General features: G+C 41.7%; 1 protein-coding gene across 1 annotated transcript; it reads right to left on the bottom strand.

The window, feature by feature from the left end:
- Window positions 1-527: 527 nt before the first annotated feature.
- On the bottom strand, window positions 528-5,764 carry LOC110005479 (immunoglobulin lambda-1 light chain-like). Its single transcript, XM_065965116.1, has 4 exons — window positions 5,682-5,764; window positions 5,264-5,589; window positions 2,016-2,049; window positions 528-1,154 (listed from the first exon to the last, which is right to left on the bottom strand). The coding sequence occupies exons 1-4, from the start codon at window positions 5,719-5,721 to the stop codon at window positions 826-828; spliced, it is 729 nt and encodes a 242-aa protein (XP_065821188.1). The 5' UTR covers window positions 5,722-5,764; the 3' UTR covers window positions 528-825.
- Window positions 5,765-16,228: the final 10,464 nt, after the last annotated feature.

Genomic DNA, 16,228 nt, shown 5'->3' with positions numbered 1-16,228 from the left:
GCAAAGATAATTGTTTCCTTTTAAAGGGTTAAAAAAATGCACAGACAAACAGTAAGTGGATGACAAGTACTTCAATACATCACATTCTGTCATCACTTACAGATTGGTTTTCTTAAACATAACATATGGAAGAAAAAAACTCTAAGGCTTGACTTCAACCACAAGGGGGAGACAACTCTTGATGCATTTATGTGTGCATGTTTGAAAAGAGTCAGTTAAAGTGCAGTCAATTATCTTAAGATTCATATTTGATTGATTTAGAGGTTTTTGTATCAGCTATAAGTTTATACAAAAGACAAAGACAAAGCGTCTTGTGCACTGCAGGGGTTAAATATACCAGAAATGTATTTCACCAGTGTGACATTTTGATCACGACTATACTCCTCATCAGATGGTCTGATTTGTCTTCAGTGATTTTTTTGGGTCGACTCTGCACCTGCCCTATTGATTTGTATGTGTGTATTTTCCTGATTGTTTTGAGTATATACATACAAACATTTTACCTAAGACAAAATAAACTCAACAGATTTGTATCTAATTAAGAATGCTTTTATTTCAAATAATCCATGCACAATAAAGCAAAGCTGTGTTCACACCAACAGTTATGCATAAAAAAAATGCTGATCAATCTATTCATCGTCTTTGGTCAAATTCTTCTCTGAGGTGTGGGAGCCCAGAGGAACTTAACACTTGAGAAGGTTTAATGGCCAGCTAGACACAACATGTATTACAAGCATGCAGACATATACTGTAAGATGTGAACCTTGTAATGAGCAAACAGCACAAAGAGTCAAGAAGCAGATTAGAAATGGTCCCTCTGCTCCTCTACTGGTCTTCAGTGGAACAGTGGGACTTGTTGATGGTTTTCTCTGAAGTCTGGGAGCCCAAAGACACTCGACATGTGTAGACCTTGTCCATGTTCCAGTCTGACGTCTGGATGGACAGATAGCTGCTGATTTGGAAAGTCTGGTCTGGTTGCTGAACGGCCGTGCTGGTAGAGATCCCACTGCTCACTGGACTCCCAGCAGCAGACCAGCTCACATCTGCAAAAGGCACAGACTGAGAGGACAGACAGACCAGAGAGGCTTTGTTGGACTGGAGCTCAGCACTGGACGGAGGGAAGACTGTGAGGACAGGAGGAGAGAGGCTGGAGCCTGAACACACACACACACACACACACACACACACACACACACACACACACACACACACACACACACACACACACACACACACACAGGACATTGAACACATGAGTACAAGTGAAGTCATTCAATACAAAGTATGACAGAGACCATCAACTCATTAGTTTTGTTCACAGTTTGACAAACAGGCTGCAGTAAAGAATGTTGTCATCACATGTAAAAACATCATGAAATGATGATCAAAATGATGAGTCATTCATCAATCAGGATCATTTGTTATGACAGTAACAATATCATAAAGACACTTTGTGTGCCGTGAAAAATACTTTGTGAAATATGAAACAACTGTCCTGAAATAACAATTCAATTCTTTTTTCTAACCAACTATCTAACACTTAGAAATGAGGAAATAATCCAGAGCATGTTTTTAATTGAAAAAACTAACTCATCAAAAACTTTAAACATTTGAAACACGAGAAGTTTAGAAGTTTGAATTCTTCATATCACATTGTAAGAAACATTTTAGAGATGATTCAACAAAGGTTTAGAAAGGATCAAACATGCCGTTTATATTTGGACATGAATTGTCACATTTTGTAATTTGATCTGAACTGTTCAACATTCCTCAAACATCAACATACTTCAGAATTGACAGAAACTATTTCATACAAATGTTGAAACCTTTTTGAAAGCTTTCCGTTTCATTCCAAGACATAGTCTGGTGTCAGAAAGAGAACTAAATATAAATGTGTGTTGTTCACACAAAAATATATCTGAACAATGAGTTAAATAACAAATGATGATTACTGATCAGTTTGAATAAGAATGATCAAATCTCTCTCATTTCATGATGAGTTTCAAAGTACTTACTCGTCACAATCAGCTTGGTGCCTTGTCCGAATACCACAGTGATTCAGTTTGTATACATGGCTGTACAAAAACCTCCTGACTCTCACTAATGAGGGGAGTGGAACTGAAACATCCTGTTGAGAGCAACTTTCACTGTCAACATGTCATTCTTTCATCAGTCTGCTCACATTACAACAACACTGATGGACTTTTATCAAACTCTTTTCACCCTGAAGAACACTTTGTTTAGTATCCTTTCAAGTTTCTTCATGATTGTACCAAAAAGAAACCTTTATAACACGATGTAAATGTAAATAGAGTTCTATGAAGAGGTGGTCGTTGATAATGAATCAATTTTGTTGCTGTGAAATTCATAAACTAGAAACAGAAGCTTTTCAAGTCTGAATTGTATGTTGGACAGGGCCTCTCTGTTTGGAGTTTGCTCCCGTGCATGCGTGGGCTCTCTCCAGGTACTCTGGATTCCTCCCACAGTCCAGACATGCTCGTTAGGTCAATTGGTGACTCTACATTGCCAGTAGTTTCCATCTGTCTTCATGGATAAAGGTAAAGTGCATTTTTATAAAATGGTATGTTGAGTACAAAAAAGGGTTACTTTTCTTAAACACAACAAATCAAACAAGAGAAATGTTTAAAGAGATTCTTGTAAAGGTGGTTTATCGACTTACTTTCTACATGTGTTGGTGTCTCATATTCTGTGAAGTGTAAAATCTTCTCTGCATGAGCACAAGACATAATGAAGAGGCTGCTGCTACAGAAAATACAACACCATAGTAAAGAACACACAAACACACACAATGACAAGGTGAGAATGTGTGTGTGTTTGTGTGTATGAAATCAATTGTTTCCTAATCAATGTGAAACACTGTCACTAACCCAGTGATTGTATGCCTGTGAATTAGACAGAACATACAGACAGAACATGTCAGTATCACAATTCCTCTCTTTGGACAGACAGTGACTGAAGACTGCAGCACATGTGAAGGTGGAAGCAAACTGTCTGCTGCTCCAGAGCTCCTCTACTATAATACTTCAAATGAAACCTCGTATGTGATCCTGTGGTCCCAGCCTGACTCACACAGACCCTGTGTCAGGAGAACTGGTAGATGTCTAGGCTCTGTGCAACATGCAACAAGCTGCAGTCTATACTGAGCAGTAAGCTGGATGTGATGGAGAGTATATTTTATTCAAATAGATATACTGGACAAACTCCAGTCAGGTTGATGGACTGAAACTCCCCCTGATCTTATAAGACAGCAGACAGGACGGGTAAAAAGAAGAGATGACACCTCTTTAAAACAACATGTTCAGAAGGTGTTTGGTTCTTTTCATCAGTCTGCTCAGGCTCAATCTAAGATCACTAAATGGTATTACATTTTAATCAAGGCATATTATGCAACTGAAACTCTTTTCTTTGTGCTTCTGTTTCATGTAGATCTTCTCTGTGAGGTCAGCTAGTGGGGGGGGGGGCAGACAAGGTTACAGACAGTTTGTCTGTCAGATAAGAGAAGCACATTTGAGAAATTAAGAAAAACACAGCAAGTGTTCCTTTGAATCTATCTGCTCAGGGAATGTAGACATGTTGTGTTTGTGCATCAGTTCTGGACCTATTGATGAACGTGTGAGACAAGAGCTGACTCAAAGAACAGGAGACACAACATGATAATTCTTTTACCAGAGAATATTTAACCAACATTGACAAAATCAGACTAATAATAGTGTATTGAAATGTATGCATTGTAATATTAATAGTGTTGAATTTCTTTTGTGGCTTCTTTGTGGTCAAAGTTAAGTGCAGTGACAAAAAGCAGAAGTGTTCAGTGAGGAGGTTTTTGTCACGGTGTAAATCACTGTGATACGTACTCATTGACAGAGGTGTCCCATGTGCTACAGTAATAAACTGCTGAGTCTCTCTCCTCCACAGTGCTGATGATCAAACGATAATCTGTTTGTGACTGATGAGTGGATGTGAACTTTGGAGAGGAGAAACCAGAGCCATAGATTGGAGAGCTCCAGCTGTGATAGTTGCTCAGAATATACTGAGGAACTCCTCCTGGAATCTGTTTGTACCAACGGGCTTCAATGTTAGTCACAGTCCCCAGGTTACAGTCCACGGTGGCTGTCTCTCCTCTCCTCAGAGTCACAACAGGAGGCTTCTGTGTCACCAGCGTCACAGCACTCACACCTGGAAACAACAAGATGACATGGAGTCAAGAGAAACACACAGACTGATGAATCCAACATGAGCTCAAAGCTGCAGTAAGTCAGCCTCCTTACATGTTAGAGCAGTGATGAGAGTGCACAGGGTCCCCAGCATGTTGTCAGTGTGTGCTGTAAACGTCCCTTACTGTCCAGCTGAGAGGTGAGCAGGGTTGGAGTGTGAGGAGAAGAGACACTGAAGCTTATAAAGACACTGAGGAGAGGAGAGGAGGAAGAGGAGAAGAGGAGGAGGAGGAGGAGTTTACACACTCAGCACTGTTTTCATTCATTAATAACAGACAGGATTTATGTCTGTTTGTTCCTGTTTGTCATGTTGTTGTTGTCTTTGGAGTTCTGATGATCTTCTTTGAATCTAGTAAATAACCTGAGGGTCCAACAAAAGTTTATGTATAAAACATAAAGTCCATCTCTGTTAGTTGAGCGGATTAAAAATGTTTCATAATCTTTTTTATGAGTTGTAAATCTGTCCTGTTATTTCTGTTATTAGTCATAAAAATCAACAGAAACTCATAATGAGACACAAACATGATCTTCTTCTGCATCGTATTAAAGTTCCCTTCACTCTGTACACACTAATATCATATTCATGTCACATTCATTTGGAGGTGATAGTGTTTGTCATGATTTTAAAACACAAACATCACAAGATGGTTTCTTTTCTTTTCTCTTCACTTGTGTGATTTATATTCTAAATACAAGCTCCTCTTGGTTTTCAATGTTTCCAGAGATAAAGAATGAATCTGTGTGTTTCTCTTTATTTTTCAATCAGTGGGGTATTTCTGCACTGAGCTCAGTCCAACTGTTTATATCAACATGTAGAAAAGATGAACATAGACACTGACTAAAGTTTTTTCTTATGTGTAGTAATAAATGAGATGAGGTTTCTGTCCTTTCAGAATACATTTAGGACACTTATTGGATGTCACATTCTAGAGTAGAGCAGTTACAAGGAGCGTTAAATGTGAAAGAGAGTTAAAAAGCAGAAGTGTTCAGTGAGGAGGTTTTTGTCACGGTGTAAATCACTGTGATACGTTCTCACTGACAGAGCTGTCCCATGTGCTACAGTAATAAACTGCTGAGTCTCTCTCCTCCACAGTGCTGATGATCAAACGATAATCTGTTTGTGACTGATGAGTGGATGTGAACTTTGGAGAGGAGAAACCAGAGCCATAGCTTGGAGAGCTATATGAATGATGATTATACAAAATAAACTGAGGAACTCCTCCTGGAATCTGTTTGTACCAACGAGCAGCTTTGTTAGTCACAGTCCCCAGGTTACAGTCCATGGTGGCTGTCTCTCCTCTCCTCAGAGTCACAACAGGAGGCTTCTGTGTCACCAGCGTCACAGCACTCACACCTGGAAACAACAAGATGACATGGAGTCAAGAGAAACACACAGACTGATGAATCCAACATGAGCTCAAAGCTGCAGTAAGTCAGCCTCCTTACATGTTAGAGCAGTGATGAGAGTGCACAGGGTCCCCAGCATGTTGTCAGTGTGTGCTGTAAACGTCCCTTACTGTCCAGCTGAGAGGTGAGCAGGGTTGGAGTGTGAGGAGAAGAGACACTGAAGCTTATAAAGACACTGAGGAGAGAAGAGGAGGAAGAAGAGGAGGAGGAGGAGGAAGGAGAGGAGGAGGGAGAGGAGGAGGAAGAGGAGGAGGAGGAGTTTACACACTCAGCACTGTTTTCATTCATTAATTAAACACATCATGCAGATTTCTAACATCATCTTGGATCATCTCTAAGATACTTTTTCATGTTGTCTACAAATCAACATGTTTTCACTTGACTAAAGAAGTTTGCTGATGTCCTGATTGTGTCATTTTATTTAGTTTCATAGTTAATAATAAAAATGTTTAATTCTCTGTGACCTTAAATGTAAAATTCTTCTTGATGTCACTGTGTAAACAGACTCACACTTATAGAAACACATCCATCCATCCATCCATTTTCTTCCTCTTGTCCGAGGTCGGGTCGCGGTGGTAGCAGGCGCAGTAAGTCAACCCAGACTTCCCTCTCCCCAGCAACACTTTCCTGCTCCTCCTGGGGGATTCTGAGCCATTCCCAGGCTAAACGGGAAGTATTATCCCTCCAACGTATTCTGTTTTTTTTTAATACTTTTTATTTGATAGTTTTGAAGAAAAACAACATAAACTGTCAGAATGAGCATATATACATTTGTAAATGGTTTGTATAGAAGATCTACATATAAGTGCATCATCTATACAGGCATGGATAAATATTTCTGTTAGCTCATTCTACGACAGAAAAGAAGACTGAGCAGAAAGGAAGGGAAAAATAAAAATAAAAGAATAAAATAAAAGAGAGTAAAAGAACCACAGAGCATATTAACTTATCAAAAAAATAAAATAAAAAATGTATTCTTGGCCTAGAAAACCTCTAAAGGGAGGTGTCCAGGAGGTGTCCTTAACAGATGCCCAAACCACCTCAACTGGCTCCTTTCGATGTGGAGGAGCATCGGATCTACTCCGAGCTCCCCCCGAATGTCCGAGCTCCTCATCCTATCTCTTGGGCTGAGCCCAGCCATCCTCTGGAGGAAGCTCATTTCGGCCGCTTGTATCCACCATCCTATTCTTTCGGTCACTACCCATAGCTCATGACAATAGGTGAGGGTTGGAACGTAGATCGACCGGTAAATCGAGAGCTTTACCTTCAGGCTCAACTCCCTCTTCACCACAACGGTCCGGCACAACGCCGCCTTGATTCAATCTAACTGTTTTTTTTTCTGCCTCACTACAAAACTCAGATATATACAGTGTATTACTGCCAAGTTTACAATGAGAGTGAATCTGTATTGTCTCTTTTAAATGTATATGTTCTATATTTAAAGGTAGTTTGCCAATATATCTCTGAATCACTTGTGACATGTTAACATGTGTGGCCTGTAAATATGTACAATATTAAAAACCCAAACTTTTGAATTATTATTCATTAAAACATCAGCATGTTTCCAGTCAAGCATAAAGTAACAGAAAGGTCTTCAACCCCTAATTTACATGAGGTCAAATGAGGACACGAGGCTTGCAGGTGCATCCTGTAGATGAGAGAGGGAGACGTTACAGAATGATGACTCACTTCTGCTGAAGTCAAGACTCGCAAATCATGTGTGTGTGTGTGTGTGTGTGTGTGTGTGTGTGTGTGTGTGTGTGTGTGTGTGTGTGTGTGTGTGTGTGTGTGTGTGTGTGTGTGTGTGTGTGTGTGTGTGTGTGTGTGTGTGTCTATAAGAATAATCCACTGCTCACTCTGTCTTCCTATTATTAATCAAGTGCTGCCCTCTAGTGTACTGTAGGCTATATTTCCCCATAGGGGTTGTCATTAAGTTGTGCAGATTGACCACATAAAGACTGTGTGTGCTGAGGATGACGTGGGAAAAGTTAAAGGAAAATAATAATATATGGGCTGGTAACTTGAGGGTTGGCCCGGTTCAAGTCCCTGTTGGATCAAATGAATAGAGTTTGGTCGTTTTACTTTCCTCGACCAAAAAGGCACTGGACCCCAAAAACTGCTCGGTTGTGCTTTTGTTCAAACTCTTCACTCTGGTATCTCTCCATCAGTGCATGTCGAGAGGTTCATGTTTGTGCATGTGTGTGTGTGCGTGTGTGTGTGTGTGTGTGTGTGTGTGTGTGTGTGTGTGTGTGTGTGTGTGCGCGCGCGCGCGTGTGTGTGTGTGTGTGTGCGCGCGCGTGTGTGTGTGTGTGTGTGTGTGTGTGTAATCCTGGTTTATGTATGTTCACCTTTAGTCTACTTCTTCTAATTCATAATAAACTGAGAGTGACAGTTTTATTCCTTTTTCTTTAATATGCAGGGTCTCTTTACTTTTGTCTTCAATGTGTGTGTATAAATCTTTGTTTTAACAATGTGTAAAAAGGTTGGTTTTAATGCCATGGCATTGTTACTACCCACTACCCACTTACATTTAATCAACCAATCAGTATGCTTAGTGACCTGTTATTAATTACATGTCAGTGCTCAGTCCACAGACTTTATCATGTCCTGAATATGATCAAACTGAGAATATTATATGAATTGTTTTCGACATGAATCAAAGTGTTTTGTTTTATTCTGACTGTGTCATGATTTGGTCTGGTTTAGTTTTGTATTTTGTGTATTTCAGAGTTTAGATTTATTTTTCTTGCTTTAGTTCTCATTCTTCTGGTGTTGCTTGTTTCCCTTGTGTGTTATCTTAATGTTTCCTAGTTTAGTCTGTAGGTGTTTTTATTTTGTAATTTCTTATCCTTGGGTGCGTTCGAATTGTCATTTTTGCTTAGGAAGGTTCCTAACTGAGTGAAATGAAGCATTTAAGTGGCGGCCATGATAAGAGCTGTTTGAATTCTCTAAAAGTTAAGGAAAGGTGGGTCAATGCTTCCTTTATAACCTCCTTTAGCTTAAGATAGTACTGGACCATCCTTTACCAAAGGAGATGAGATATGCCGCCCCACAATTCCTTGCGGCCGCATCATTTAAAGCGAGTCGCGCATCCGACTGTTCACGAACATTAACGATGACAGAAAAGTGACACAGATCATGTAAGGGATTCAATTCAATTCAATTCAATTCAAAAAACTTTATTTTTCCCCGGGGGCAATTCAAAGGCACACAGAGCAGTAAAATAACAACAGTGCAGGTAGACGAAACATTTTAACCTAAATATAAAGTGTCAATTTCAATCAGGGCGTTAGGAGTTGAGGAGCTGGACAGCCCTGGGAACAAAGGTTGTTCTTCTCCTCTGTGTCCTGCAGCAGGGACAGCGAAGCCGGCGTCCTGAGGGGAGCCACTCAAACGCTGGGAAGAGAGCGTGTGAGGGGTCCTGCATAATCCCACCTGCTAGCCTGATTGTCTGTTGCTCATAGATCGATGTCAAAGTCCTTACAGGTAGTCCAATGATCTCAGAGCAGACTGTGACCGTGCTCTGCAGGCGGTTTCTGTTCTGGAGGGTGGTGGAGTGGAACCAGCAGGTTATAGAAAAAGTAATAATGCTCTCAATGAAGGAGTAGTAGAAGGTCAGAAGAATGTTCTTACTGACTCCAAAGGAATTGAGCTTCCTTAGGAGGTATTTTCGCTGCTGACATTTCCTGAGAATCTCCTCGGTGTTGGAGGAGAATTTCAGCAGGCTGTCAAAGATGGTACCCAGGTACTTATACTCCTCTAGTTTGACAGGATTCTCATGGATCGTGGTGATTGCAGCTGCAGCCAGTTCCCTCTGCTTGTTGGAGAAGGTCACCACCATGTCTTTGGTCTTGCTCACATTCAGTTCGAGGCAGGAGCTGTCACACCACTCCACAAACTCCTGAAGAACTGGTCCATGGTGCTGAGAGGGGCCTGACAGCAGACACAGGAGAACTGTGTCGTCTGCGTACTTCACCAGGTGACAGTTTGGCTGTGTGGTTCTGCAGTCATCGGTGTAGAGGATGAAGAGCAGAGGTGAGAGCACGCAGTTGAGGTGTGTTGGAGGTTGGAGAAGGTGTTGTTGACCAGAACTCTCTGTGATCTGTTGGTCAGAAAGTCCAATATCCACAGGATAAGCTGGTCGTTCAGATGGAAGCAAGTTGAAGGTTTGTCAGCCAGGATGTGAGGCTGCAGGGTGTTGAATGCAGAGGAGAAGTCTGCAAACAGGAGTCTGGCTGAGGTGTTGGGTTGCTCCAGGTGTTTTTGAACAGTGTCTATTATGAATGTTTTTGTATCATCGACACCTCTGCCTGCACGATAAGCAAATTGTAGCGGGTCCATCTGGGAGTCGGTTTCTCTGATGATGTGTTGTTTTATGATCCTCTCCATTGCCTTCATCACCAGAGACGTGAGGGCCACAGGCCTGAGGTCATTCAGTGATTTGGCGGGGCTTTTCTTGGGGATGGGGATAAGGTCTGGACCAGGTGAGCTGCTCTCCCTTGTCCTCCTGAGGGCTCTCACCACATCCTCTCTGCTGAAGGTGAGTGCAGAGTCACTGGGCTTGAGCATGGACACTGTTTCTTCCAGCTGTGTGGTGTTGTCCTTCTTGAATCTGGTGTAGAATGAGTTGAGATCGTTGAGGAGAGAAGTAAAGCTGCTGCCTGCAACCTGGATGGTTTTGATGTTGGTAGCAGCAGTGTTCACAGCAGCCATGTTTTTGAGGCCCTGCCAAGCTGTGCGGAGGTTCCCCTGTGTGAATTTCTCCTCCACTTTGTTCTTGTACTTGAGTTTGGCAGTTTTTGGCATGCTTGACTTCTCTGTTTACCTCCTTTTTCTCCATTTCTGAGCTGGTGAAAAAGACCCTTTTCTTCTTGTTGAGGATCTCCTTGAGATCTTTGGTGATCCAAGGTTTATTGTTGGGGAAGATTGTGACTGTTTTGGAGGGGATGATGTTGTCCACACAGAAGGAGATATATGATGAAACTATATTTTGCATCTGACAGGGGCTGGATCCTTCACACAAGTAGAGATATGAAGGAAAGTACAAATGACTAAATTATTTTAAATGACTGCATGACCTGTCAAAGAGCTTTGGTACTTTGATTTTCTATAAGCTCACATTAAATTGGAACATTGTTTACTGGCAGAAGACAAAGAGAGCCAAGTCAAGTTGGCAACTTGAAAGTCAGGCCATGCTGTTAAGGAGGAACAGCCCCATCATCTGCAGGAAACATCAGGACAACAGACATAAAGCATGGTAGTCCCTTAAGAGAAGATGAAAGTTTATAAAGAGCACATTTTTGTCCAAAATCTCAGAAAAGACACCTACGAGTGAACAAGTGAAATATTTACTCACGTAAACATTTGACGCAGAGTCTTTTTTTTTTATAAAAGAAAGGTTCAATGACTTGGAGTTATATAAATCACACAAGTGAAGAGAAAAGAAAAGAAACCATCTTGTGATGTTTGTGTTTTAAAATCATGACAAACACTATCACCTCCAAATGAATGTGACATGAATATGATATTAGTGTGTACAGAGTGAAGGGAACTTTAATACGATGCAGAAGAAGATCATGTTTGTGTCTCATTATGAGTTTCTGTTGATTTTTATGACTAATAACAGAAATAACAGGACAGATTTACAGCTCAGAAAAAAGATTATGAAACATTTTTAATCCGCTCAACTAACAGAGATGGACTTTATGTTTTATACATAAACTTTTGTTGGACCCTCAGGTTATTTATTAGATTTAAAGAAGATCATCAGAACTCCAAAGACAACAACAACATGACAAACAGGAACAAACAGACATAAATCCTGTCTGTTATTAATGAATGAAAACAGTGCTGAGTGTGTAAACTCCTCCTCCTCCTCCTCCTCCTCTTCCTCTTCCTCCTCCTCTCCTCAGTGTCTTTATAAGCTTCAGTGTCTCTTCTCCTCACACTCCAACCCTGCTCACCTCTCAGCTGGACAGTAAGGGACGTTTACAGCACACACTGACAACATGCTGGGGACCCTGTGCACTCTCATCACTGCTCTAACATGTAAGGAGGCTGACTTACTGCAGCTTTGAGCTCATGTTGGATTCATCAGTCTGTGTGTTTCTCTTGACTCCATGTCATCTTGTTGTTTCCAGGTGTGAGTGCTGTGACGCTGGTGACACAGAAGCCTCCTGTTGTGACTCTGAGGAGAGGAGAGACAGCCACCATGGACTGTAACCTGGGGACTGTGACTAACAGTTATGCTCTTTGGTACAAACAGATTCCAGGAGGAGTTCCTCAGTATATTCTCAGGAACCTTCACAGCTGGAGCTCTCCAAGCTATGGCTCTGGTTTCTCCTCTCCAAAGTTCACATCCACTCATCAGTCACAATCACATTATCGTTTGATCATCAGCACTGTGGAGGAGAGAGACTCAGCAGTTTATTACTGTCAGACATATGACAGCTCTGTTGATGAGTATGTATCACAGTGATTTACACCGTGACAAAAACCTCCTCACTGAACACTTCTGCTTTTTGACTCTCTGACACATTAACTAAAGCCCCCTGTAACTACCAACCAGTGTCCTCAGTGTATTCTTGATAGACCACTTTGATGTGAAAAAACAAAAAAACATTAACCATTTATTAACCATCAGTAAACATGAAGACATAACATATTTCAATGTTTTCAGACTCTTTTTCTTTAATTTTCATGACACGTCATTTTGAAAACCATGAAGCCCCCATTCAAATAGTTTTCTGTTATATGCTGGAAAGGAGGCTCTAGCTGATTGTCAAGCCTCGGATACAGGAGAAACAATGGTGATTCCGTCCTGGTCGTGGGACAGTGGATCAGCTCTTTACCCTCGCAGAGCTTCTTGGGGGGCCATGGGAATTTGCCAACCCAGTCTCATGTCAAAATGTGTAATACCTATGTTTGTCCACAGTGCAAAACGTAGTAGTTTCACAATAAGGGCTTTAAAATTGTGACATGCCTACATTTTCTTTTGCCTGTTGTTGAATTGTCTTTGTTGCATCCAGTGCGTGCATGTGAATAAGAAGACAATTTATTAATTGCCAGTGGTTCATTTATTAACCGAGAGTAGACATGTGTCATTCATCAGGCATGACATGTTATAACTGCGCATTCTAGTGGTGCTGATCAGGATAAACACGCGCCTGCTACGGTGGCCTGTAGTAAACAAACAGAACGATCATTTAGCAAATGCTCTACATCCTTACATTTTGCTTTTAGCTCTATCAGAAGCAAACAAACACTTTGCAAAATCAACATAAAACTATTCTGTCTTACTGTACTGCTAACATGTACATCATACAGCTTTGTAGAAACTTATGGACTTTTCAATAACATTTCCACATTTAACTTGTAACTATCACAGAATCATGACATTTCTGTTAAGTTTTCTCTTTTTCAAAATACTCAACAAAATGAAACACACATTTTACTGTCCCTTTTACTTCTTTTTTTTTTTTTTTTTGTTCATTTTACTGAACGTATTTTGGAGTTGGTCTGCAAATGCGTCCTGAGCGTGAGATGTAAGGGGTGTTACTGTAATTACTGAGGGGGTTCTCTGTCTGTGTGAAGTGGCCTTAGAGGGGATTTGTGATGAGGTCTCAGTGTGTATGACTCTGTCAGCTGTGGAGGGAACATTATCCAATGCAGAGTGGTCCGTGTTCTGGGGCTCGAAGTCCTCTGTATACGTGGCGGTGGTGGCTCTGCAACAGGAAGGATGTGGCGGCGATTTCTCCTGTATGTTCTTCCGTTGGACTGGATGATGTAGGAACGAGGCTCTTTGCTCACCATTTTCACGATTCCAAGTTAATTGTAGCCTTTGGGAGTCTGCATTCTGACAACTTGTCCTTCTGACAAAGGTCTGAGAGGGCGACTTGAAGTGTCATAGTGGCGCTTTAAAGTGAGCCTTTTGTTGAGAAGCTGGGCATTTATTTGCTGGGTATTTTTTGGGGTAGGCTGCAACAGTTTGGTGCTCACAGGAATAGCTGCACGTGTCTGACGTGACATCAGGCGTTCAGCTGGAGAACCAAGTGTAGGATCACGGGAGAGGTTCCTGAGGTTTAGAAGGTTAAGAAACACATCAGAACCGTCTCTGTAAGATCGTTCCAGCAGTTGCTTGGCACTGCGGACTGCTCTCTCTGCGAGTCCGTTTGATTGAGGGTACTCAGGGCTGCTTGTGAGATGTTCAAAATCCCATTGTCTTGCAAAATCCTTAAACTGCTGACTGGTGTATTGTCTAGCATTGTCAGAGAGCAGGGTGTGAGGTGTGCCATGCACTGAAAAGTGTCTTTTTAATTTTGTGATCACAGCTGATGACGTCATGTTGTGGATAAGGTCAATTTCAAACCAACCTGAATAAGAGTCGACCAGCACTTGGTAATGTTTACCATGCCAATCGAAAATGTCTGTTGCCACTGTGGACCATGGGAGGCTTGGAACTGGATGAAGCTTAAGAGGCTCCTTTTGCTGATGAGATCTGGTGCTGTTGCACACTGCACATGAAAGCAACTCTTCAGTGATGTGTTTTGACATTGTTGGCCAAAATATGACGCTTCTAGCTCTGCGTTTTGTTGCTTCAGCACCGGGGTGTCCTTTGTGCACAATGTTAATGTACTCTCTGTGCAGGGACTGGGGAATGACAGTTTTGTGTCCTTTCATGATGATTCCACCCTCGACTGTCAGCTCATCTCTGTAGGGGAAGAAGGGACGCACAGCAGGCAGGAGCTGGCTCTCTCTTGAGGGCCAACCTCACTGAATGCCTGCAGTGAGAGTCTGTAGCACCTCATTCTCCGCTGTGTGCTTTCTAAGTTCTTTCAGGCGGGCTGTGGAAATGTAACTAACAGGCATCACTTCAAAAGTGTCATTTTCAGCAGGGCTCTGGGGAACTTTTGTAGTCGGGGCTCGTGAGAGGGTGTCTGCGAGGTACATGTGTTTACCTTTTTTGTAGACTAAGGTGATGTCATAGCTTTGCAAGTGTAGCATCATTCTTTGGAGATGGGCAGGGGCAGAGTTGATCGGCTTCTTTAGGATTGTCACCAAAGGTTGGTGGTCTGTTTCCACCGTTATGGGCTTACCATAAACATAGTCTCTGAACTTTGTGCAGGCAAACACGACAGCTAGCAGCTCCTCCTCAATTTGAGCATAACGAGTCTCTGTGTCCGTGAGGGTACGTGATGCAAAGGCAACAGGTTTGCCGTTTTGAAGGCATGCAGCTCCTAGTCCATAACAAGATGCATCGCATGTTAGTAACATCATAATATGACAGTACAGGTGGGCTTGACAGACACGACTTGAGACGTTCAAATGCTTCCTGATGCTGCTGGAACCAGCACCATGCAGTTTCTTTGTGAGTCAGTTTTCTCAGTGGTGAGGCAATGTCACTGAAGTTCGGGATGAACTTGCCAAGGTAGTTGACCATACCAAGGAAACGCTGTAGTGAGGTGACGTCTGTGGGGACTGGAATGTCTGTGATGGCTGCAGTTTTAGCAGGGTCTGCTTTAAGTCCTCCACTTGTGAAGACGTGACCTACATAGCCAACGTGGTCCAGGCAAAATTTGCATTTTGCTGGATTGAGCCTGAGGTTTATTTCTTTTACTCTTTCAAGCACTCTCTTTAAGTTAGCATCATGCTCAGCTACATCACGGCCTCCGATGATGACGTCGTCGACGATAACTGAACATGGATAACCTGCTAACAGTTGTTCCATGAAACAATGAAATCATATAAATCACACAAACTGTATAGTATTGTCTTTATGTATTGTTACATGTTATAGTTTATAATGTTGCTAATATGCATCGATCTGTTCCAATCGTTTTATTAAATTTGGTTGTAATGTAAGACATCCATGAAAATGTAACAGAAATCATTATTTATTGCATAGGAGCTTAGTTTGATGTCTCTGGTCTGATGTAACCCGTTTTAAGAGCCGCAAACCGAACGTCCACTTCCTACGTTCGTTGTTGATAGCATCCATAGCTACCACCATAGCAACAGTAGAAAACGTAACAGTCCAACGATTTTCTAGCAAGACCTGAAAGAATCTTAGTAGAAACGAACAAACTAAAGATCATAAACATAAACTGAACGAAGATTATGAAGATACAATGTACATTTGTCGCCAGAAAGGTTATCAAAATGACACCTAAGCCTCAAACTATCTTAAAATATTGCATTTTCCACCGAAAGTAGAAGGGATGTCCGCCATGTTTTTCTTTTCACCAGGGGAAAACTGGGCAGTCACGTGACCTGAGGTATGCCTATACAAAAGAATAGGCAAAAGGAAACGTAGGCATGTCACAATTTTAAAGCCCTTATTGTGAAACTACTACGTTTTGCGCTGTGGACCAACGTAGGTATTACACATTTTGACATGAGACTGGGTTGTTACAGCACACACTGACAACATGCTGGGGACCCTGTGCACTCTCATCACTGCTCTAACATGTAAGAGATTCTTCTCAGTCCTTTCACACACCATCATTTCACACACAAACCTTTCACTCATGTCTTTTTCTCTCTGTGTGTGTTACAGATGTTGATGCAGTGATAGTGCTGACCCAGAC

This window comes from Labrus bergylta, chromosome 16, assembly GCF_963930695.1.
Source record: "Labrus bergylta chromosome 16, fLabBer1.1, whole genome shotgun sequence".
NCBI lineage: Eukaryota > Metazoa > Chordata > Actinopteri > Labriformes > Labridae > Labrus > Labrus bergylta.
The sequence above is the reverse complement of the archived record's forward strand: the minus strand, read 5'-3'. Positions and strand labels throughout refer to the sequence as shown.

Coding starts and splice junctions, on each gene's coding strand:
- LOC110005479 (XM_065965116.1), bottom strand. CDS start 5,721: ATGCTGGGGACCCTGTGCACTCTCATCACTGCTCTAACAT. Junction 5,590..5,681: donor TCTCATCACTGCTCTAACAT/GTAAGGAGGCTG, acceptor TGTTGTTTCCAG/GTGTGAGTGCTGTGACGCTG. Junction 1,155..2,015: donor CACCAAGCTGATTGTGACGA/GTAAGTACTTTG, acceptor GTGTGTGTTCAG/GCTCCAGCCTCTCTCCTCCT.